Source organism: Strix uralensis, chromosome 23 (assembly GCF_047716275.1).
Source record: "Strix uralensis isolate ZFMK-TIS-50842 chromosome 23, bStrUra1, whole genome shotgun sequence".
NCBI classification, from domain to species: Eukaryota; Metazoa; Chordata; class Aves; order Strigiformes; family Strigidae; genus Strix; species Strix uralensis.
Genome location: NC_133994.1, coordinates 2,214,626 through 2,239,111, shown reverse-complemented (window position 1 = coordinate 2,239,111; position 24,486 = coordinate 2,214,626). Strand labels below are relative to the sequence as shown.

General features: G+C 43.8%; 1 protein-coding gene across 3 annotated transcripts in view; it reads left to right on the top strand.

Moving 5' to 3' along the window:
• SKI (SKI proto-oncogene) overlaps positions 1-23,076 on the top strand; it is a 141,262-nt gene extending 118,186 nt beyond the window's left edge. For all 3 annotated transcript variants that reach the window (XM_074892586.1, XM_074892585.1, XM_074892584.1), the window contains 6 exons: positions 8,798-8,923; positions 9,412-9,527; positions 11,212-11,486; positions 12,439-12,740; positions 15,325-15,555; positions 18,151-23,076. In XM_074892586.1, the coding sequence (XP_074748687.1) occupies positions 8,798-8,923; positions 9,412-9,527; positions 11,212-11,486; positions 12,439-12,740; positions 15,325-15,555; positions 18,151-18,339 (1,239 nt within the window). In that variant the 3' untranslated portion in view covers positions 18,340-23,076. The remainder of the gene's footprint in view (positions 1-8,797; positions 8,924-9,411; positions 9,528-11,211; positions 11,487-12,438; positions 12,741-15,324; positions 15,556-18,150) is intronic.
• The last annotated feature ends 1,410 nt before the right edge of the window (positions 23,077-24,486 follow it).

The window sequence follows — 24,486 nt, the reverse complement described above, 5'->3', positions numbered from 1 at the left end:
TGCTAGCCAAGAAGCTTTGAAACTGGATGATGACTTATGCCAGGGGCTATGTAGAGTGTTCTAGAAAATAATTTAAATTCGCCTTTACAAAATTAATTCATCAAAGGGTACTCTGTAGGAATCTACTTTAAACTGAGATAGTGTCTGAAATAAAATAGTCCAGTCCCTTTTCACTTCTTCTCTTGTAAATTTTGGATGTGATTCCATAGAAATTAAAGATTTTTGCACAGGGGTGAGGAAAACTCAGTTCCTGGGGTTTTTTTAAGATGAACTTCCTATACTCCCATGTGACTAAGACATTACCTCTTTACATGTCATTCCTTTAGACTAGCTGGGAAGTTGCATTTACTTTGCTATCAGTGAAGTAAAATCAGGCCTTTGCACAACCAGAAGATCCCCTCTTAGGAAGAGACGAAGTGACTCCTTGTAGGCTCATCAATAGGAAGGAAGAGCAGGTTAGTTCCAGTGAGGGTTTTTTTCACAGCTCCTTTTTATGCCTGTGCATAACAGGCGCTCTCAACTGTGGTTTGTGAAGATTCCCCACAGGTCAGACTTGGGGGACACACTGGCAGCCAGCATGTGTGCTGTGAAGGCAAGAATAGAAAGCAAATACTTCCCGTAATCACACATCCCAAAATGACAGGGTAAAATGAGTACTTATGCTTCCACCAGAGCAGTGAAAAATGGGAAGATGGAAAGTCTGGACTCCTGCCCAATGAAACCAAAATTGTAAAAAAGAAAAATAAAACAAATGCTACATATACTCTCTAGAACTGACACTGCAATGTGGTAGCTTTTTTTCTCTTTTAAATATATACAGTAGACAAGCAGTAAATCTTCTTACAGCTCCGTAGAACAGCATTATTTTTAGCTTTTTTTATTATTAAGACAACCCTTCATAGCTTTCAATCTATAGCTAAATATATTTATTTTTTTAATCCACGTGAAAGTGCAGTACTTATAAAGGACCTCTAATACCTTATTAATCATTTCTGGACCACGTCACAAAGAGGCTTTAGGAACCAAGTGTTCTATCCATCAGTTGACGTGCTTGCGAAGGCTTAAAGGATGCAGATAAGGGGCCCTTTTTCCCACATTGAAGATACCTCTCATTTTGCATTTTTTAGTTTGATTTTAACTAGAAGTCTGAAAGAAGTCTTAAGACAACTAGAGAAGCACAGAGCACACTCCGTTCTCATGTGGTGCAGCCTGTTCTTGGATAGACTCAGGCCTGTGGTTCATAAAAGCACCATGTGGAGATTCTAAGTTCAGTTCCCAAGTTTAGGAATTGTGGTCTCAGTAGCCTCCAGAAGTAGCTTTGAATACTTGTCACTGGTAAAGGTAAATTTCTTCTGAAATGCCACTTTACAAGGCTGGGCAGCACAATACTATCATTGTGGCAGCAGGAGCCTGAACCACTCTTAGGGCTCTGAGAAAAAAATTACATGGGTACTGCTAGAGGAAGAGTTGCCACACAGTGCCATGACTTCATTGTGCTTAAAATAAGACTTTGCATCCTCTTCTTCTAAGTAAAAGTGGAAGATAAACCTCATAGGACCCTTTAAAAATGGATAAGTAATATCACCTGGTTTATACCTACAGGTCAGCTGAGTATAAGTAGCTGGTCCATGGTCACACAAGTGAACAAGTAAAGCCATTTAGAATAGAACCTCAATGTTCTTCTTTTGGTTCCCACTTGCATTACTTCATGGAGTAGGAACACGACTCATATACTCTGATTTCTCAGCAATGGTCTGTGCAGATATTTTCTGGAGACTTTCCTAGGGCTCTTCAGGCATTACTAGTAGCATGAAATACAGAGATTGGGGTAGTTGCTCAGAATTGCTTGTCATCACTGAGTAAGAAGTGTAGAAATGCTTTCAGAGCTTCTCGTACTTAGTTTATTTTATTGAATAGTTGTGCAGGTAACGAGAGTAATAATCTCTACAATTTTTTGCTCCCTTGCTGTGCTTCAACTCCCAACGTTTCTGTAGTGCCTTTCCTGCAAGGAAACGTTAATAAAGTATTAAAAGTTTTGTCCCAGTAATGGTTAACAGCTCAGTTGCCAAGTCAAATAAGAAGCACTAGTAGCATTCTCATACGCTTCACTTGCAGATGCCATAACTGAATGCAGCGCAGTTGCCTGGAAAGGTAGTTTCAATCCATCGTTTTCACTGTGTATAGGGTTTTTTTGGCTGTTGGATAAGTTTATACTTAAGACCAAGCTAGTGTTGGTGAAATGAGCTTGGCAAAACTGGAGAATAAATAGAGCATCTCAGTAGCATGACTCCTCCTGGCTTTTAATGTGCTTTTGCTCTGGTGCAGCTTATCAGCTTTCGAAAATGCCATCCATCCTGCCTAAATTCTGACACAGAGGAACACCTCAGAAGGTTGTGAAAGATTGTTGACTAAACTCCCACTTGGTCCTTGACTTCCCCAAGTATGTTAAAATGATGCTGAGTTTTCCCAGTAAGATGTGTGCCTGTCCAGTCCATTCCTTGTAATCCAGCAAAGACCTAACGGCCGGGTCGGTATAAAGTAGCGAAGCCTGTTGCTGGCTGGCATGGCTCTTGCTGCTCTGGAAGACTTTTGGTATCCATAAATTGAAATAGGTGAAAATCTTCAGGCACTTTTGTAACATTCTTCCTGGTATATCTGTAGTGTCAGAGGGGTTTATTTTTGACACATCTTTTGAAGTAAAAGAGGGTTGGTTTCCTAGGGGAGAGTACTGGAAATTATTTGCTTAGGATCTTAGAAATCAATCAGTAGCAAAAGTTGGAGTCACAAGCCCTTTTCTGTTTGTGTTTTCCACCCCTGTTCCTGCTACAAAACCATCATTCCTAGCCAGTTTACCTAAGGAGGAAAGTTTTATGGAGAATAGGTGTTAGGCTAGTCTTTCAGACTTTCCATGGCCCGTGGTGCAGATGTGTTTGTTGCCAGTAGGGTCTCACACCTTTCCTGCTCTCTGTAGGACAGCTGCTGGCTTAGGTGTTAGCCTAAATTCCAGATTCCCTTTGAAGTAAATAGGTAAATGTGAGCTGAGATGGTCAGATGATAGTTTTTAACAGGAAAAACATATTAAATAACAACCAGATAATTTTTAATCAAAGGTTCATTAAGTTAGTGAAAGACCCTGCTCACCCAGTGGACCCAAAGTGAACCTCAAGGACAGAGCAGCTGAGCTGGTGGTGCTGTACTGCTGCAGCTTTAGCACTCAACGCCAACGTGGGCATTTGATGCTCATGGCAAAATGTGCTCGCTGTCAGCTTTTTGCTCTTTTAATGTATTTTTATCTTCTGATGTCTGACACATTTTGAATCCAAGTAGTCTCTCTCTGGGGTTTCTCCGTGCTTATATCAGACCAGCGTCTGGTCTTGTGGTTTGTGCCCCTAATGAGAAAGCTGCTTAATTTTCACACCCAGACGGAGTATCAGATGAGACAGGAAGCCCCACCCTTTCTCATGGTATAACTGAACTCAGCTGTTTGCATGAACTAGCTGCAGAAGCAATAGCTTGAACAAAATGATCATATGCTATCTATAGATTTACAGCCTTTTTTTTTTTTTTTTTTTAAATCTTGCCTACTCTGGTTGCACATGCTTTTCTAGCTGCAGAGTTTTCAATGGAGACATTTCTGATTTACACCGGAATTAGGAATATGAAATTGAATTTTTCAGCCCCCCAGTATTTTCCCAATTAATTTTTTAAGAGACTGAAATACAGATTTCTATGTGTTAGGATAGCTTGATAGCTTTTGGGGACATTAAATCTTTCATTTCCAAAGATGCCACATAGGATGCTGTGCTTTCTGCTGGTATGGTATCTGCATTTCCAACCCTTCTTTAAAAGGAGTGAAAGGAGCCAAGGGACAGATTCCCCAGCCTCATCAGAGTGTCTGCACAGAGCATGCTCTGTCCCCTTCACTGTCTGGCTTTTACACAGCCATGAATCGGTAGCCCCACGATGAATCGGTAGCCCACGCGGTGTGGGTCACTGCGCCTGCCCCCAGCCTGTCGGGTGTCCTCAAAGCTGCAATAATAGCAGCTATGGCACCAGCCTGGCACTGCATCACTGAACTTGAGGAGCAGAGGAGCCTGGAGTTTTTCTTCTTTCACTCATATGCTTCACCACACATAGTGGAAGTGCATTCACACCTAGCCCGGGAAAGGTTATAAACACAGATAAACCCGTGCCATTACCCCGTTTTAAGAGATCTGGTTTCAATGAGGTTTTGGAATTTGATGCCAAACTTAGACCCAGTTATGGGGAGATTTTATCGGCAGAGAATAGATGAGAATTTGGAGCATGAGCTGCTTTTCTGAAGGTACATTTGCAACATAGCAAAGCCTGGATTGACAAAGGCCACACTGAAGTTTGAAGGATTTTAAGAGGGTCCTTGGTGCTTTGTGAACATGGGGTTGCACGGCGGTTTCCCCGTTCGATAGTGCTGGTTGGTTTTTTACACCAGATGGAAGTGTGGGCATTTGGCAACACATGCCTTTATGTAGGCCTAGACTGTCGGTTGCATAAGACCAGTTGTGGTTCCATTGATTTTACCATTTTTCAGGCTTTGGCCTGTATTGGTGGTGTGTCCTTCGCAAAGGGAGCGCTGCCTTGGCCTGTGGTGGTCTGAGCTTAGCCCCCGGGGCATGGCTGCCCAAAAGAAAGTGAATTACTTTAGGAAATGTACTTTGGTAGATCCTCAGAATCATACCTGTGAGCACTCCCAAATCTTAAAATGTAAGAATCTTTTCTGGGCTCATTTTTTGTTCGGCGTTGCAACGAAAAGGAATGTTCAGGTATCGGGCTGACCTGGTACTTGCTTGGTCTGCTGGTTCTGTTCATGGTTTGGAGCGCTGGGGAAGGCTTGTCTTTTTGACAAGGAGAAGGTCAAAAACTCTTTCTACTGGTCTCATGGTTTGTTACTGTAATACTTAATTGAGGTAGAAAATTGGATCTGACATGTCAAATGTGGGCCTGGTTGGCTAGAGGCCAAACTGGGCTGCTTCATTTCAGTCTGCCTTAAAATGGCTGACATTAAAGTTCATGTGCCCAAATATCCCTTTGGAATGTACTTTTGAAATTTTTTTAGTAATTTTATAAATCCTTCTGTATCTATTTTTCCTCAAAAATCAATTGCTTCAGAAAACAAGAGTCCAAAAGCTTAAGTAAATGTTTCATGTAGCATTTCTGGGCCCACTTTGTATCATGACGTTTCTTACATCTGTGGATTGGAGAAAATGTATATTAACAAATCACTTTGCCCAGCACAAAGCCCATTTGACAACAAATTATTAAGTTGCCTACAATGGAAGAAAATGGAATAGGAAATAAGGAAGCATTTATTTTAGTCTTCTAGGGTTTGGGTTCAAGTTTTTTGTAAGTCATTTATGAAGATGGCAAAAAAGTTACATCAGATTTTCAGTATTTCTTTTGCAACTTTTTATGTTTCATTATTTGGCAAAGAGAGAAAATGAAATAAAATCATCCATATTTGAGCCAATACCAAGGTTTGCTGGCTGCTGTGGCTGGGTTGGAAGTGTCAGAGTGGGGTATATTGTTGCCTGGAATCTGTCCTAGAGTGGGATGTAATCGGTGAGTCATATGAAAAGAAGATTTTGTGTTCTGTATCTAGTCTTGTTCCGCATCTAAGTATCTTCCTGCAGTTGTGAGCAAATTTGCTTCTCTGCCTCTCTCAGCATCAGAAGGCTGCACAAAACAAGAAGAGCGCAGCACTGACCTGCTTTGGATATTTATAGGTGGAAGTTTTGATGGGTTCATGGCACAGCCACAGTATTTCTGCGAAGGGGGACAGAAGTGTTTTCAGTGGGATGTCCAAGCAGATAGAAATATAGAAGAGCAAAAATCTGATCAAGTGGCTACAGGTTGTAGCCAGAAGCCTTCTGCTTCGTGAGGTTCAGAGATGAACCTCCATTTCTTGACTAATAGCAACATGTAGTGCCTCAGTATTTCACAGACCAGGTGGGGAAACTGCTAGCACAATTACATTCTTAACGTTGTTAAAATAGAACCTAAATACATGGTGGGTTTTTTAAAGCACGTAGTGAGAGGCAATTCCAGCCTCAACCAGCAGATGCTCTGTGTAAACAAAATGGGAGAGTGGATGGAAGGAAAATTGTCAGAGGTCATCACAGCAGTTCAAAAACTTATGTTGGCAGCAGTCCTTCCATGAGTCCAGCTGAAGTGCTTTACCACTGCAGACAGCACTAGTTCCTGAGGAATAGTGAAGAGTCCTGTGGTGGGAGATGAAGTTAGAAAAATCCACACGCTTCACTTAGCACCTGCTTTTCTGTCCCCCTTTTCATTTCTGTTCCCCTTTTTTCATCCCATTTCCATCTTGGGCAAAGCTGTTTTTCCCTCATGCACACACCTTGTTTACTGCTTTTTTCTAGCAGCAGCTCATGTTTTCAGATCAATACTGGCTCCTGGCAACAAAAGGTTAAGCATCATTTCCCAGGTCTACTGAAATGTTTTGTGCTCAGAGCCCTCCTGATGGTTGGTGTCAGCCTTGGTTTAAAGGGGAAGGAAGGGGGACAGTGGAAGAAGCTGGAGATGAGACGTGATTTCTTTAAAAACGAAAATGAGATCATTCCATTGAAGTATCTCCCCCCGAACCTTTCTAAAACCTGGCCCTTGCTCTCCCTTTCCCAGAGCTGCTTGTTTCCCTGCGGGCCCGTGGTGCCGATCCCACGCTGGCCGTGCGCGTGGCAGGCCGGAGGGTACCGGCCCCGCGGTGGCCGTCTCCACGCCTGCCTGAACAGAATGTTCCGCAGACAGCAGAGCGCGGATGGTCGGGGGGAGGAACGGGTTTCCATGCTGAGTCTTGCCACCTGTTGCCTTTTTCATTCCAAGCCCCCCTTCCTCCCCACCCTCCACCCCAAGTTCCCCTCCCCGCACAGCTCACCATCCCCAGTGGATAGGGTTGGGATCAGTAGTCACTTGCCAAATACCTTTCTAATGCTGTCACTAAGTCTGCACAGACAGCATCTCTGAAAGCAAAAACAAATCTTTTCCAACGCATTGTCCTGCCTTTTCTACAAAAAGCATTTAGAAATGCCTTTTCTTAGTTGAGTTAGATGGGAGGGACCATGCCACAGCCACTACAAGAGTCAACCCTAGGGAAGCCTGAAGCTGCGCCGAAAGAATCCTCTGCAAATTCGTTGAAGCTGGCATTTGGCACTGGCATGGGCTAATTTTGTACTTGGGGTTACACATATACACACCCATGTCATTCTTCTTCATCTGCTACATATGGAAAGCTGCCCCAAGCTCCAGAGTGCCAGGGAATGTTTTGCTAAAACCTCTAGACTTGGTTTGATTATGTTACTATGCACACGGGGCTGTAGAAGCGGTGAGAGTGGTGTGTGCTGCCAGCTGAACTGGCGTTAGCTAGATAGTCATCGGCTTGAGCCGCAGGTCCGGGCTACTGCCCCGCTTCCATGAAAGCAGGAGACTGGTCAGGGACATGAGGTCATAATTTCCTCCTAATTAAGGTGCACAAAAGGGATGGCATTGCTCTCCTTACATAGCTGTTGGGTTTGCCTGGAAGTCAGTTGGGAGTCTGGAGAAGCGCATTTTAACAATACTGCTTTCAGCTCCTCTGTACTCTTCAGGTAAAGTCATTTAGCTCACAGCTTTCAGGAGTGAATAATGATTTGGAGAAGCAGTCGCTAAGTTCCCAATTTAAGATGCCTTGAAGGGGACTGATTTTCAGAACGCAAGACATTGGCAAATAAGATCCTTTCTTTCACTGGCAAATAGACCTGGTTTTGAAGCATTTCAGGCTCTCACAATGTTGCCATGCCTGTGTTTTACAGACACACCTGTATAAATACTTGTTTGCCCACAAAAATCACAGTGAGGTATAAGGATGAAAAAACGTAATGCAAATAGGAGCGATTACTGGTTATTGCAGCATGGTTCTGCCACCTTACTTAGGACCGGGTTGAATGGGAATATGGACAGGTAGAGAGTTCGGAATTGCAAAAGAAAGAAAAGAAAGAAAAGGGAATAGAAACTGAGGTGGTATGTTTATTTTAGTATTTCTAGTTGTGATGCAGCATAAGGTCCAGAACCTTCTCCCTCCCTGCTGATAGACGTGTTTGAACTGGCAAAGCTTCAAGCTGGTATCCCCAGTGCACCAGTTAAACCAGTAGTTACCAATTTTTTTGCAAGCCACGCTGGGACTATAGGAATTTTATTCCTTCACAGTGTTGAAGGAAAGGAGTTTTGCTTGCCAAAGGGCTTTCTTATGCTTGAGGATGATTTATGGGCCAAGCTGAGCCACTTGTGGAAAAGGCAAAGCAGCTCTTGGCAGCACCTCCAGAATCCACTGCAGCTGTGGGGTAGTGAAGTCATCGGCATAACAACCACTGCAAACAGAATAACAAAGTCTGTTCTGTTCTCGTTTAAAATAATCTTTCCAGTTCAGCAACCACATTAAACCTTACCTTTCTGCATACAAAAATAATAAAAGACCGATAGTTCTCTGCAACATGGTGTGAATGTCTCACTTATATTACTGCATATCACTCCTGCACCATCTACACTTTATCGGAGTATTTTAAATGAAGGAATGAAGCCACATTATGTCATAGTTTGTGTCTGTCCCTTGTTTTCACTCCTTTGTTTGTCCTTAGGTTTAAAAAAGCAGAAAAAAACCCCAGTGTTTGTTTCTTTCAAATACAAAATTTGCTTTTGCCTTGTAACCTGTTTGTAAGCTGATTGCAAAATGAGTAATTCTGTCTTTGATTTTTCCTGCCTGTCTTTGTTTCAGGTCCCTTCAGATCCTCCTGCTTCCAAAAAGCCCAAAATAGATGACTCTGCTTCCCAATCTCCAGCTTCTACTGAGAAGGAAAAACAGTCCAGTTGGTTGCGGTCCTTATCCAGTTCATCTAATAAGGTGATTACTGAATATTTTGTAATCAAAAGAGAGATCAAATTAGCATGTAGCATCACTCTTCTGAAACCAGAAGAGAAAAGGAGAGAAAGAACTTGCCCAGGTTTTCTAAATTAACAACATTTCTACCCTTTTCCTAGTAAACATTGAGCTCTGCAGTCCTCCCAGTTCCTTGCCATCTTCACTGACCCTGATTGTGACAGTGAAGTAAGCAATCCCCTCATGCCTTTGAGCTACAAGAATCCCGCGAGACTCAGGAGGTCTCTGCAAACTACATATAACTTATTGGCAAAGAAAAAACTTGTGAGGTTTTACATTAGTGCAGTTCACCTCTTCCAGTGGAATCTACTAAATAATTAGGCCCGAGCCAGTGGAGGAGTAGTTTCAGAGGTAACAGAATGTGTACTGAAAAGCATCACTAGCACTCCCTCGTGATTTATAGTTTAAAAGATTGTTGGTATTTACTTATTTTTCTTTTCCCTTCTTCCCAGAGTATTGGCTGTGTCCATCCTCGTCAGCGTCTCTCAGCTTTCCGGCCCTGGTCCCCTGCTGTATCGGCAAACGAGAAGGAGCTCTCAACCCATCTTCCCGCATTGATCCGAGACAGGTACGGAGACGTGGGCTGAAGGGAGAAGGGGGTTGGCAGCCGTGGAGATTTACTTCACAGCAAGTTGCTTTATGTTTGTTCCCTTGCACTGTTAACTGGTGGCTTTCCAATTCAGTCAGTCAGTCCACTAGTGTCAGATTAAAAAGTGTTTGCTGCTGCAGTGTTTTAATTTGCAGAAGGGAAACAAAAAAAAGTATTGATATTTTGTGCATTCATTAAATAGGTTTTCTTGCCATAAAAGTCTGAATGCTGCTTCTATGAGCTTTTGATCACTTTGGGGTACAGTCCTCAGTTCTCGGGCCTCACTGTTTAAAGGAAGATTGAGTTACTCTCTATGGGCAGGTGGTCAGGGACCAGCCAGTTATTTCCAGGCAACTGCCAGATGGTAGCACTGGCCCGTCAGCGTGTGGCCGGCGCAGCTGCAACCGGCCTGTGGTGCTGAGAGTGCCCCGGGAGGGCGAAGGGCTGAAGGGGCAGCGCAGGCTGCCCCACTCCCTGGCGATGGCCGGTGGTCCTCGGGGCTCCGGGAGGAGCAGAGCGGGCAGGAGACCCGGCAGAAAGCTGTAGGCCAGATCCTGCTTTGGATGGGAGCGTAATTAAACCGGTACGGGAATGAGTCACCACCCATAATAGGTGGGACTGCTGGTGTCACAGGACGGAAAGTGTCAGGGCAGTTACAGGTTCCTTTGCCAGACTGGAACTGTTCAGTCTGAAAAATCTTTGTGCCAAATTTCTGCCTGAGGGTAATGATTTCTTTGGAAAGTTTGACTAAAGTGGCCAGGTGTTTTTAGGGAGAGTTATGGAGAACATATTTTGCTGCCCTTATGAACAAGTTTCGTAGAAGCTGTGGGGATTGATTTAATAAAAATAAAAGGAAAAGAGAAGAAAGTCTACCAGCATATCCTTGCTTTTAAACAGAGTTTTAAATTAGGTAGGGAGAGAAGGGCTAAACTGCTGTAAGAGTATGGTATACCCTTGGTATCCCTGTGAGAAACCTGGCCAATTTAAGTCTTGAGGGAAAAACCCACCTTCAACAGGTTCAGGAGAAATTTTAATATATCACTGAAGATACATCATGTAGTAGATGCTGAATTGAAGTTGCAAGAGACCATCTTTGCTATGTTTTTTGCAAAATTCTATGTATTTGATGTTACAATATTACTGTCCTTTAATGCAGGTTTGTTGGGTTTTTTAACTGTGGTTTTACATACACTCACTCGGATGCATGCTGTGTCAAAAAGTTAAAGATACACAAGAATATGCTTCTTGCGCTCCCGTGGCCTTTCTTAAGGAAGTGCCGTTTCCAAGTTTACAAAACATTTGTGGATAGACAGAAGTAAAACTGTGCAGCTCAGTAAAATAATAATGCATGAGGATCATGAGGAAACGTCACTGTAAGTTTTAGACCTTGGGAGATCCGATCTCTTTGGTGCTCTTAGAATGTGTGGCACTTTGAATACGATCCCTTCTGAACGGGATGGAGATGAGCTGTGTAAACCATCTCCATGTTTAAAGAGTACAAAACACTGAGCAAATAGGCAGATTCTTAGCTGGTGTAAGTCAATGGAACTTCACTGTCATTCCAATGTCTTGCAGTTTCCGTGCAACACATGGATTGGGAAGCATTTTAAAGCCAACAATATGACTCTTTTCTCCTTCCTTTTGCTTCCCCCCCCAAAAACAGTTTTTACTCCTACAAAAGCTTTGAGAACGCTGTGGCCCCCAATGTGGCACTTGCACCTCCAGCCCAACAGAAAATTGTGAGCAACCCCCCCTGTGCCACAGTGGTGTCACGGAGCAGCGAGCCACTGAGCAGCACTGTCCAGCCGCGGAAAAGAAAACTTGCTGCCGAGAACACGGCTCTCCCCGAACCAGCCGCCACTGTCGCGGCCACTGTTACTGCCACTGAAGAGGATAAGGAATCAGAAGCAGAAATTGAAGTAGAAACCAGGGAAGAATGTAAGTGACAGTTATATCTGCCTTTATTTTGCTTTATATTTGCTGGATTTTCCTTAGTAATCCACAGGAGTTGCTGCTCAACTTCTCTTGTGTTTCAACATAATTCTGGAAGCCTAATACCTCGATGGGATGTAAAAATACAACCTTAAGTAATAATGAAAACCAAGAATGGAACATAAGTGGGGGGGGATTTTCCTGAGAGAGGAACATGCATTGACAAAAGGAAGCACCTGAACCACAGGTGTCCACTAACCCAGAGTCTTAAAGGAGGTAAATGTTGTGCAGAGGACAAAACGTACGTGGTGTTCACACGAACAGTGATGGTTTGCTATCTGGTCGAGAGCCTTCTGTAAAAGCCTTTGCGGGATACACACAAATAGCCTGTAAAAATTCCAGAGCGTGCACACGTGCAAGTGTGGAATTTTGTGTCAGACAAAGAATGTGGTCACACAGTTCCAATACAGCATCCATGGAGCTGAATGTGTCAGGCAGAGATCAAGAGCCCGTCTGTTCTGAAACAGTGTTCTGGTGTCGGGCAGCTCGGGGAAGATGAAGGAGAGCCCGTATCCCCTCACTGATGTCACCTGGGTAGTCCTGCTGCTGCCCTTGCTCAGTGTGTGCGGTTCATGCAAAAAGAAGAAACTGCCCCCTGAAAACAGCAGGATCATGTAGGTTTCCCTGAAGAAATCTGTTGCTTCACACCCACAGAGAAAACACAGTGACATAAATTCCGAAGTCACAATTCAAGCAAATTGTGCGTTGGTCCCTTAGGTCAGTCACGTTTGCATTTTCATCCCGTTTCAAGTATCAAGTATAAAACGAGTGTTGTCTTTCTTCCATTTTTTTCATTGAATACTGAGTATCTCCTCTGCATGAAAGGGCCTCAGCATATTTTGAGTTATATTAATTTTAGACATTTTTTTGATTAATTTCCAATGTTTCTGTTTTTCAGTCACCTCCTCCTTATCCTCCCTCTCCTCCCCATCCTTTACTTCATCCAGCTCTGCAAAGGACATGAGCTCACCTGGGATGCAAGCCCCCGTCGCAGTCAGCAGTTCATACGAGGTTGCAACACATTCTGACTCTCACAGCAGCGGGCTGGAGGCTGAGCTGGAGCACCTAAGGCAGGCCCTGGACAGTGGCCTGGATACAAAAGAAGCCAAAGAAAAATTCCTCCATGAAGTTGTTAAAATGAGAGTGAAGCAGGAAGAGAAGCTAAATGCTGCCTTGCAAGCCAAACGCAGTCTACATCAGGTACGGTTGAAAACCAGATTTCTCTTACCACTGTCTGCAACTACTCTTCCAGGTAGAAGCCATTAGGTAGTCTCATGTAAAACAGAATTGCCTCATTTTTCCCAAATAGCAACAGCCCGTACTGGGGTACTGTTTGTAAATTCAGCAGGGAAACCAAAGTATACAGGAACCATTCCTACATTTTTAAGCTTGCCACCTGTTTTTGCCTTGGGGTATAAATCCATGGTTACCAAAATCAACATCTTCTCATTACTGAAAAAAAATCTTCTAGTCCAGCACAGTTTATTTTGTTTTCATTTCACTGAACTAGAAACATTTCTGTCCTTATGGAGGCTTTATTTGTAGTTTTAAAAGATTGGTGAAAATCCTGCCATTGCCCAGCGGAGGGAGGGTATTCCTGGGACACGGAGGCACTTGCTCCACTGATGAGCTGAACTGCAGCTCTTTAAGCATCCCGTTAGCCAGGCTTTGTGAAAGGTTCTTGCCTCATTCAGTGGAGAAGCTCCTTATTTCTGGAAATCCCTGATACATCGATCATATCAAAGAAAGAGTGGACAGGCAAAAAAAAAGCTGCAGATCAGTATTGCCCATTAGCAAATCCCCGTGGCTGACCAGAGCGGCGGGTGAACTTTTTGTTAATTTGAGCTGGGGCAAAAGCAGAACATGGAAATGGCAGAGTGAGGACGATTCGCGCGTCGGCTTCGAGTGGTGTGTGTGGAGCTGTGACCCAGCTAGAAGTGCAGCTAAGGGCTGTGTCCCATCTAGCACGGGAGAGACGCAGGTACAGGGTCTCCTTAGCTGGCACAAGGCGTCTTGTTTCGTTGGAAACAAAGGGCAGAGGCTCACAGATGGGATTTGTGTCCAATATGGCTCCTGCATTTAAAAAACCACCCAAAACCCATCCCCAAAACCCCAGTAGGAGATTCAAGTATTCTACTAGTAGGCAGGAGGAGGCGAAGGAGAGATTGTGTAAGTGTGTAGATATTATCACGATCAGAATTTTAACAAAAGTTTGCCAACTGGGATTTCTGCAAGCGCTGCAGTAGAGCGAGCCAGTTTGTGCCGCGTGCCTCTCACGGGACGGAGGCTCCTGAGGTACCGGCTGCCGGTCCCCGTCCCAGGGAGGGGAGCCCAAGAGCTCTCTGCAACAGAACTGCTTGTTCACCTGTTCACCTTCAGCAAATCACTTCATTCCCTTGCGTTTCAGTAAATATATGCTTTGTTTTATGTATTTATAAGTAAATATTTATAAGTAGTATGTATTTAAAGCTAATTTTTCAATATCTAAACTAAATACACAGTGTGTACTGCAAGTGAAGTGGGAATGACATGTGGAATAGTTGCTGAAGCAGAATTGAGTGTCGAGGCGTTAAATCAAGCAACATGTCAGAGTGAGAGGGAAGACGGTATCTGGCCATCGTTTTCCACTGGGGCAGCTGCGGGTTTCCAGTTCCACACGCAGAGAAAGCGCGTGTGCGCGCTTCCAGGGCGGCGGGGCTGAGCTAACAATGGCCTGGCTGGGAAGTGAGATTGTCAAAAGAGTGAATTTCCCATGACCCGACTGCAGTGTTACTTAACAGAAACACGTTGCTGTGAGGGTTTGACTCTGACAGAGAGGAAATGCTGCTTCTAGGGGGGAAAAAAAAAAATCGAACTTTAGTTTCTAATTTAACCATTTAGGAGACAGACCATTAGTGAGCCACATTTTTGTGCTTATGATGAACCTGTCTTTTAACAACAGCTTCTTAACAACTTCACCGTTTCTTCCTTTGGACCTTCAGGTTCCTTATCATTAATGGCGCTCTCTTGCATTTGCAATTTCAAGATGGCAGCTCCTAGTAAGAACCTGGACAGTGAAAGTGGCAATTTCCAGAGCAAAGCATGGTTTCGATTTAGCTTAAGGTTTCAGCCTGGAGTTTTCCAGCTGCTGTGACAGAGCAGTCCATTGCCTGGTTGCCAAGAGACTTGGGGCTTCACACCAGTTACCGGTAGCAAAACAAAATTGCCTAGAGTTAGAAAGAAGGTACACGGTTTGTTTTTTCTCATACTTGCCTTAAGTGGATTCTGGGGGGCTTGATAAAATGGAACTGCTTACTGATTTCTCCAGCAAGTGGTAAACTTTCTTGTTGAGCTTTGCTGTACACAAAGGGCATTCACAAACTGCATTTATCGTAATGTCGTGTATCTTCAGTGGCTTCAATTAAAGTGCAGGCATTACAGTTGGTTTGCTTGGAACTTCGAGCTAGTGTAGAGCACGTTGCTCGTAGCTCTCTCCAACTGCAGTTCATCTTTATTCAGTCACAGATGGTCACAGCTATTTTGCTTGACAAAGCAAAATGTGGCTGTAGCGTACAGCTTTTTATTATCCAAGAATTCAGGGTATCTTGAGTGTAGGATCTCATGTTGATTTAAAGGAGAAGAGCTTGTACAAAGCTCTGAATGAGGTTTAGACATGAGCTGCCTTGGTTGTGACCAACAGGAGGGGGGAATTTAGTTTGGATCGTTTCCTTCACAGTTCTGTTTCCTTGCACTAATTCAGTCTCTGCTCCTCAGTTCTCACAAGATAACTGCTCTTGTATTCTAGGAACTGGAGTTCCTAAGGGTGGCTAAGAAAGAGAAACTGAGAGAAGCAACAGAGGCGAAGCGCAACTTAAGGAAAGAGATTGAACGTCTGAGAGCTGAGAACGAGAAGAAAATGAAGGAAGCCAACGAGTCTCGGATACGACTCAAGAGGGAACTGGAACAAGCCAGGCAGATCCGGGTGTGTGACAAGGGCTGCGAAGCGGGCAGGCTCCGGGCCAAGTACTCAGCCCAGGTAAGACCCGAGCGCTGGAAGCTCTAACAGTGAGCGAGCTCCCACTTTCTGCCGCTTCCGGGCTTAGCTCAGGCGTCCGTCTGCCCTCCTGCGCCAGAGGCCTCCTTTTGTCTCACCTGACCCCAGCCCAGCTCCTGTTTGCAGTGTCTCTGCCCCCTCCCGCAGCTGCCAGTGCACGGCCTTGCCCACGCTCCGACCCACCGCTCCACCTGGAACCGTGTGTTTGTCACTTGAAAAATCACCATTTTACTGGGAAGTCAGAGAAATGTGAGACTTTATTTCAGCCCCACTGACGCTCTGCTGGCACTGCCAATGCTCAGGGATCCATTTCAGTTCTGTAAATATTGCGCAGAGCCACTTTCTTGAATAGTATTTTCCTTGAAGATCAGCCTAGACCTACAGGAACTGTTTAAGACAAGAGAAGCGACCAGGGCCCGTCAGCGAGCGAAGGGCAGTGCCGGGCAGGAGGTTTTTTACCTGTTTGCAGGTACAAAGCACAAGAGCAGCAAACCGTCAGCTCCCAGTTTGATCTCAGTGAAAGTTCTAGGAATGCAGGAACATGTTGTTACAAGCAACATGTATGCTTTAAGCTTTCCACCTAAAAATCCCTCCCTGCCCTTCCTGCATCAGATCCTTTATTAGTTTGTTCAAGCCACCCAAAGCCGAGCGAACCAAGAGCTGGGGCTGCAGGACACACAGAACGTGAGGCTGCTCCAGCCCCCTCAAATGACCCAGGAGAAGGGGCTGAGCTCAGAGCAGAACAGCAGCCTCCTGGGTTTCCGTGAGAAACAGCCCGGAAGAGGGATCTACTGCATGCCCTGCCTTCCCCTTCCTCCAGTAAAACAATCCCAGGTGCCCAGTCATGCCTTTCCTCTGAAAGGGCACAGTCCCACACCCGCTGTTAACCCCCCAAAGCTGCCCTCCAGCTCTTTTTCCTTGCCATGGCGGCCTCCCCCTGGTCTTGTCTGACCTGAGCGTCCCTCTGCACCCACTGTCCCCATCACAGCTTCCCATGCTAAAAGCCCGGCTGAGAAATGGGTGAATAAAAGGCAAAGGTCAGCGAGCCTTAGCAACAGGAGGTCTCTGAAAAATGGGGTATGCTTGCCTAAAGTTAAACTCCTACAGCAGAGGTTTATCGCTTAGATCCAAGTGCCACATAGGTGTCACCTGTTTGCAGGATTACTGTAACGACTCCTCTAGAGCACGTTTACTGCAGCACCTTCTCTGCCCTGCACCTTGTTAAACACAGGTGCTTTGTGAAGGCATCGTTACGCCTGAGACACGAGCTGTGACTGTTTGGTGTGGTCACTTTAAGGGAGGGGGGGAAGGAAAAGAAAAAGCAATAGCAATCAAAAATTCTTCTAAGCCCAGGCTCTCAATAACGGGAAGGGGAGTGGTTGGCTTGTACCACCCTGAGACACGTCTCACCCTGAGCCCAGGAGCAGGAAATGATGTGGGCTTCCGCTCTGGCATCACAGGATGTCTCGCTGATAAGAGGTGTCCAGACTAAACAGAACCAGATTGAGCGCGGCTGCACTGGGCGTTACCAGCAGTTGACTTCCACTGAGGAAAAAAAAAAAAAAAAAAAAAACAAAAAACACACCACCCATGAGGCAGCAGCAAGTGCAGATAAGAGTCAGAGCTGCTGTCCCAGGCAGTGCCCGGTGCGTCCTCCCTCCCTTTGCAACCATCAGCATCCTCAGTCTCCTGCTACATTCCCTCCTTGGGAGGGAATAAATGAGGCTTCCTGATCTGAAAGTCTAAAATCACCTCAAAAAGAATTCAAGCAGCTGAATATTCTGCAGATAATGGCACACGTGCAGTATCAGCTGCCAGGCCCTGCCGCAGGAACACGCTGGCTGTTACAGCACCGGGCCACGCGCTTGGGCACAGCCTCGGCTGGCAGCTCCGGCCTCAGGCTCTGGAAGAGCTGCTTTATCCAGCACCTACCTCGGGCATCAGGGCACAGCCCATGGTGGAAAAGTACCTTAAGTAACTTCAAAGTCTGAATTCTACATGATACCAGTATGACTTGAGTTCTTAAGTTAGTCATATAAGAAATCCTGAAAGCAAGCTTTCTACAGCCGTTTGTCTTTAATTTGGAGTGCACAGAGGAAGGTTGTTGCTCACGTTGTGTTCATCACTACTTACTATTTTTGAGGAAACCACAATTCTCTAGACAGGCGTAGTCTGAGAGAAATTGCATTAGGCAACCATGAGCGGAAATAAGACAACACCTTCAGGGGTGTAAATGTCTTTGTGCGAGTTTAAAGTATTAGATGCTTAAATACCTACTGAGTATCAGTGTGGTTTATGCCTTTCTTTTTTCTTACCTTTTCTGGGCGAAGTCACTGCACACTCAGGCCTCTGCAGTCCCATTCCTGCCCTCCACAGTCCATCTGCTTAGTTAGGAGGTGAAATGGTGCCAGTTAATTGTCACCGCTCAGTCCGAGGCCTCCGGCGTCCCCTTGCCCTCTACTTTGATAATCTTAGGGCTGGAAGTACATGGTTTCATTACTCTGAAAGTCTACAAAATCACAATGGAACTGAAATACTAAAATAGTTCATTATGTTTGTTCCTGTGCTTTTCTCTAGATTGAGGACCTACAGGTGAAGCTTCAGCATGCGGAAGCTGACAGGGAGCAGCTCCGAGCTGACCTGATGCATGAAAGGGAGGCTCGGGAACACTTGGAAAAAGTAGTCAAGGAACTTCAGGAACAACTGTGGCCTAAATCAAGCAGTCAGCCCGGCAGCGAAAACACAGCGAGCAACATGGAGAACTAAAGCACCACCACCTCGTCTCGTACACACCCAGGCTGGCCTGTATGCACAGTAAGGGAGGACGTGTGGGGTACGTGTGTAAGTGCATGTGTGAGTAGTTGTGTCTTGGCACACAGACCTAGGAATATGGATTCGTAGTAGTTGGAAGGCAAATGTTACTCTTTATAACAGAAGCACTGAATTACGCCTCTTTTTTTTCCCAATCCATATAGCACAACATCTTACTGTGCCTATAAAACACAAAGTGTTTATAAACAAAATACTTTTAAGTCCACAGCAAATTTTCTACTGGCAAACTCCAAGCAAGCAGCATCGTCCAACTAAAATCAGAGTCAAAGGCGAGCATGGCCGCGTTTTTATGTTGCCCTTCTGCCTGTTGGGACATTTTGGAATTTAAAAAACAAACAAACTTTTCTTATAAGCTATTTAAAATAATTCATTACACAGACTTGGTATTAAAAAATTAACAAGATTTTTATAATGAACCTTTAAAAGCAAAACAAAAGAAACCTTCGATGCACAATTTTTAATGACTTGTTATAGGCGCTGGGATTCTTCACGTAGAAGCCCTCTGGTGATGATGCCATTTCATTAGCAGTTTTCCAGCCATCTAGGAAGCCATCGCAGTTCTAAGCCCGTCACGGGGTTGTATGAATTTCGGAGTACTTTTCAAAGTTGATTTTTTCCTTAGCAAGAATTATCTTCATTTCCTGTCCTGAACACAAGAAGAAAGGAAGATGCAGGATTGTAAAGGGGGGGGAGGGGAAGAGGTATGCTTTAGAATTACAAACCCAGCCTTACAGACTTCCGTGTTTGCAACTCACGTCATCTTTTCTAAAGACATCTTCATTAATTGATGTGTTCAAAAGACTGACTTCATCCAAGAGCACTTCAGCTTTAGGAAAAGACAGATGGAAATAAAAGAAGGAAATGGATGATCTGTTAAGTTGGTTGAGAAATAAAGCAGAAGACATACACGTTCTGAAGTCATTCTGAAATCTTTACTTCAGCTTTCAGTTTTCTGGAAAACTCATCTTTGTTGCACCATCTTACCATAAATTCAGTATTTACCTGCTTTTATTATGAACTGTCAGTCAGGATTTCTGTGCCCAAGGAGAGTGCAACATCACATTACCGGATACTACAGAAAAGAAAACAACATTTTTGCTGCTGTGAATAAGCCTACATCGTTTTTAAAAAAAAAAAAAAACAAAAAAACTTTTTTGTTTTTAAAAAGAGAAATTACTTTAATTTTGGGATCCAAGCCGCAGCCCCGGAATAAAAATGCAGCATGCCATCACATTGTCTTATTGTTGGTGTTGTTGTTGTTGTGGTTTTTTTTTTTTTTTAAAAACCAAACTGCACTTTGTCAGAATCTTACTCAGCATTTTATTCCATATTTCTAAAGTTTACAAGTTGAGCATTCTCGAGCCCACGCTGCCAAACCGCCGTGGCAGTCAGCGCCCCGTGAGCCCGCGTCATCACGGCCGTTTCTCAGGAGGATGCAGCGGGGAGCGGGCGCTGCCCAGCGTGAGCTCCCCGAGCAGAGCGCCCGCGGTGAGTGGTGGAGACGCTCCCGGCAGCGCTTCACAAATAAAGTTGGTGCTTTCCTGAACAAGAGGGAAAAAAAAAAAAGTTATTTTCACCCACAAACACTCACCTCTTGTACACTCAAGCTTATCAGCATGAAGTGAAAATTTGATCTGGGGCTGCAGATGTGCCTTCCAGCTCATTTTTCCCCTCAGCATCTTGTATAGGCAATGCTGACACTTTTTTTACCTTAAAGAATAAAAAGAAAAAAAAAAAAAGAAAACCCTATGCATCGTCATACACAGAAGTTATTCTAAACGAAGAAACGTATTTCCAGTAATCTTTATTTGCTTTTGGACATTAATGCAAACTATGTAAGCTTAAAAATTATTTCCCAGTAGACAGAAAGCGGCTTCCAATCCTAAAATTATAGTATTTACTTACAGTACATTAGAGAGATTTTTTTTTTTTAAACAAGAGCTGTTTGCTTGAAACCATTATAATAACCATTATAATAACTGTGAGCATTAACAGAGAAGTTCATATATATGTTTTAGGTACAAAAAGAAGAAATATGAAAGGAGTAGAATTACTGGGACAATGTAAAACTGTTGGGAGCAAGAAACAGTGACACCAAGTAAATGACATGAAACTGTCCGTTCCTGCAGGGGTTTGCCCTTGTGTTTGGGATGCTGGAGACTGAGTCTAGGTGCAGATCTCCTCTTCTAAAGTGCAATGCAAAAGGAATTTTGATTATGCTTAAGCAGGTTTTTTTAATGTGGTTTGGTTTTTTTTTTTTTTGCTTCTTTGTATGTTTTTTTCTGCGATTATTAAATCATATGCATGGAATTAAAATCTCTGCCATACATATACTCATTAATGGGCATTATTACTGTCTTATGTAAAGGGTTTATTTTGTTATGCAGTATGCATAAAAATGTTCTCAGCCTTATGATTTCCAGATCTGTGTTATTCACTTATTTCTTCAAGGGAAACTAAATAATTTCAGCCATAGTTGATCATTGTGCATTTCAGAGTCTCATGTGCTACGCTTCACTGCCATGTTAAGAAATTACACATAGAACAAATGTATTCCCACCCCCACTGCCAGCTGCCTGGTAGCTTTTTACTTTCTACACTTTGTTTGGGTTTTTCCCCCTGATCTTTGATTGTCTCGCTCCCCTTATGACTCACCAGAAAGCAGCAGCACGGCCACCTCGCTCTGTGCTGTCACAGGGAGAGCAGCCCCTTGCCCGCAGCACGTGACCTAGTTCTTCCTTCTTGTGTGTCTGGGGAAGGTACCGAGGCACCAGCGCAGCTTCTTCTGTGCGCAGGACACTTTTATCCTCCAAAATCAGTGAAATCTGCATTTTTTTCCAAGGAAAAATAGAACAGTTAATAGTCTTATCAATAGTCTTGTCAACCAACCAGCATCTCCTGCGCTTCACACGTAAATGGGATGAGATTCACAAGAAAGAAATCTCCAAAATAAAGTGACAACTATTGTTACAAAACCACAGTTTCTTCTTCTGCCACACATTCCGGTAATTCTGTCAAGTGTCATATATGACATTCACTTGACACCGTCTGAGGGTAAGACTTGATCACATTTGATCCTTGGGAGCGAAAACTTCCTAGTAAAAACATTTCTGTAAATTAAGGTTTAAAGTCAGTAAGATTAAATAAGGTGCAAGAAGAATGGCAACAACGTTCTACACCAGCAGTTAATCAACAGGAGAAGTTTACAGGATCGGAGTCTACCTTAAATAAAATGTATTTAGGAAGGACAAAATTATCAATAAAATCTTAATTTCTGCAGAATATATAATTTATTTCTAATTCAAAATTCCCATGCATGTATTTTTAAAATTGTCAGGAGATGGCCACAGAGACACTAATTCTAGAAAACGGCTGTCAAAACGGTGGGAATCTTCAGAGCAAAAAAATGTCGTGGAGGTGCTTACGGTGAGGGAGTTCTGTGTGTAATTTCTTGTGTGCAGCACGTCAGCAACCCCCCGAGAGCCCGGGCGGGGGAATCGCTTCTCCTTCGGCTTCCCGCGGAGTCCCGGCCGCATTCCGTTCGCGCTCCCGGCCCTGAGTGTAGGAGCTGTAGAGTCACATCTTCTCATTTCATCTGCTCTTTAGTTTCCTTTAAGAAGTTAAAAGGGAGAAGAGGTGTTTCATACAGGCTGTTGACTCTCCCTGTACTTAAAAATATATTACTTAATACTTGTATATTCAGTTTAATTACTCATTGTTTCTATTACTGAAAGAAGACTTAACGAAGGGAAAAAAAACCAACAGCAATAACATTCATATCTATGGAGCAGCTAACTAGTATACATAATATTCTGCTTTTCAAACAGAACTAGCCAATGTAAAAAAAAAGTTAAAAAGTAAATTCAACATGTAAATACTTTTTTTCATTTTACACTGTTGTATTATAAGTGTATATGGTGTTTACTTTTTCAAAACTCTTTCTTACCTGGTAGTTGTCTTGTTTTATGAGTTGTGTTTTTAACTAAGAAGAACCTTTGCTGTCTGTTAGGAAAAACAAAACAAAATCTTTTTGCAAGTTTTAAATGTGGGTTAACCTTTCTCCATCATTTGCATTTTATTTGTCCTTATTTTCACTGTAAAGTATTTTATTACCAAAAGGTTGATTCTCTTTCCATTCTGCCCTCTCATCAGTCCATGTGTTTTAGGGAGAAGTTTTTTGTTGGTTGGGTTGTTGTTTTATTTTGGTTTTGGTTTTGTTTTTTTTTTTTTTTTAAATCAAAAGAACTCACAGAAATGACATTTTTTCAATTGAAGAAAAATAAATCTTTACATTTATAATAGCCAATAGCATTTCAGCACATTTTTGTTATCCTGGTCTCTCCTATGCTGCTGCTAATGACAATATTATGACTTACTCTACTATTCTAGAACTATTTTTATGTAAGTAATGTATGCTTTCTTGTTTATAAATGCCTGATTTAAAAAAAATAAGAAAAAAGCTTGGCATATTTATCTATTTCGCTGTGTACCTTGATAGTCCTTTTCCACCCCCTTTTCCACATCCCCTCCCCTTGAAGCAGATAATATTGTAAAATAAAGGACTTTATGAGATTATGTATGAAAATAGCTATGCTTATATACCACAGTGACTGAATGTACAGTGTATAGACGCATTACCTAAAATAAAATTGTTTGTCCAGAAAAAAATAACTTGCTATGGCATGTTTGTTGAGTTTTCTGTGCTTGTAGCTGTGACCTAATCCTTCAGGACAGGCAAACATCAGAGACCCCACAGGTGCCCGAAAGAGGGCGAGGTGCCTCTGTTTGAAAAGTCAGGACTTCTCAGTTTTAAGTTAAACACCACAAACTTCGAGAAGCTCCTGTACCCGCTCGCACACCCAGGAGTGATGCCGTCGCGCGCCTTGCCTTCTCTTCCCAGGTCGCACACGTAAACGTGTCTAAAGCACCACCATGGGTAACAGCAGCAACAACGGAAAACGCCGCCTTAGGCCAGTGCTGGGAGGGAAATCCAGCTTCTGAGAGTCAGACTGAAAAGATGCTCCTGGGCAAGCGCCCTGGTGACCCCGGCGAACCAGCTCCAGAAGGGTCGGAGATGGGTGACGCTGCTCAGTCCGCCGCGGCATTGCCAGGAGCCAACAGGCCGCGGGCCAGCGCGGGCACACGCGTGCTCGGAGGCTGGCGGGGGCCCCTTGCAAGGCTGAGGACAGAGAGAGTTACTACTCCATGTATACTTACTGCTCACACGCCCAAGGGGTATTTTATAAAGCGTCTCCAAGCCCATCTCCAGTTTTGAGATCAGGTAACTTATCCCCACACTCATCCTCTAACAGACACCCCCCACTGATAACAAACCCGGTTGTCTATAGGTGGAAGTAGCATTAAATTCTCTTAGATGTTGGCGGGAAGCTCAGATTTCCTGCCCTGTTTTATCTTTTCTGGCATACCAAAGCCAAAACCCAGAGGCACACCAAGAGCCTGAGGCTGCGCGTTCCAACAGCCCCTTGTTCCCGGACAGCCCAGCGCTAAGCCTCTCTGCAGCAGCATTTAAACAGACCATCGCTTTCAGGTCTGCACGCGACAATATTGTAAGGAGAATGGAATTTAATTGCAAACGACGCACACCACTTTGTGGGGAAATTCTAACAAGGGAGTGAAATTTCTTTTCAATAGTGAGAATTGTAAGCATATAGAAGTTTGCATCAGGTCAGAGAAAAAGAAATACAAGAAGGGGGAAAATGTAAAAAGCAGAAGATGGAAACATATGTTAAAGTAATTCTCTCATGGTTTTCTGAGAAATGGCTGCAGAATTTCCACAGCTCTGGTACATTTCTTAACATGCCCTTGTAAAACAGTGGAAAAGCCAGAGAATGATCGAACAGCTTAAAAAACCCAAACTCTACTTGCTATTTGTGACTCACAGCAGCCTTGCTTTCCACGGGGCTGGTTTATTTCCTGTTTCTACCACCTGGGTATTAACAGTGGGCAAAGCCAAGCTGAGCTGCCGCCTCTTTCTCCGAGAAGGTGAAACCTGTGCAGCGCCCCTGGCCTGTCCCGCTGATACAAAGCTATCGCTGTTTTCTTCCGACATGCCCCAAAAGT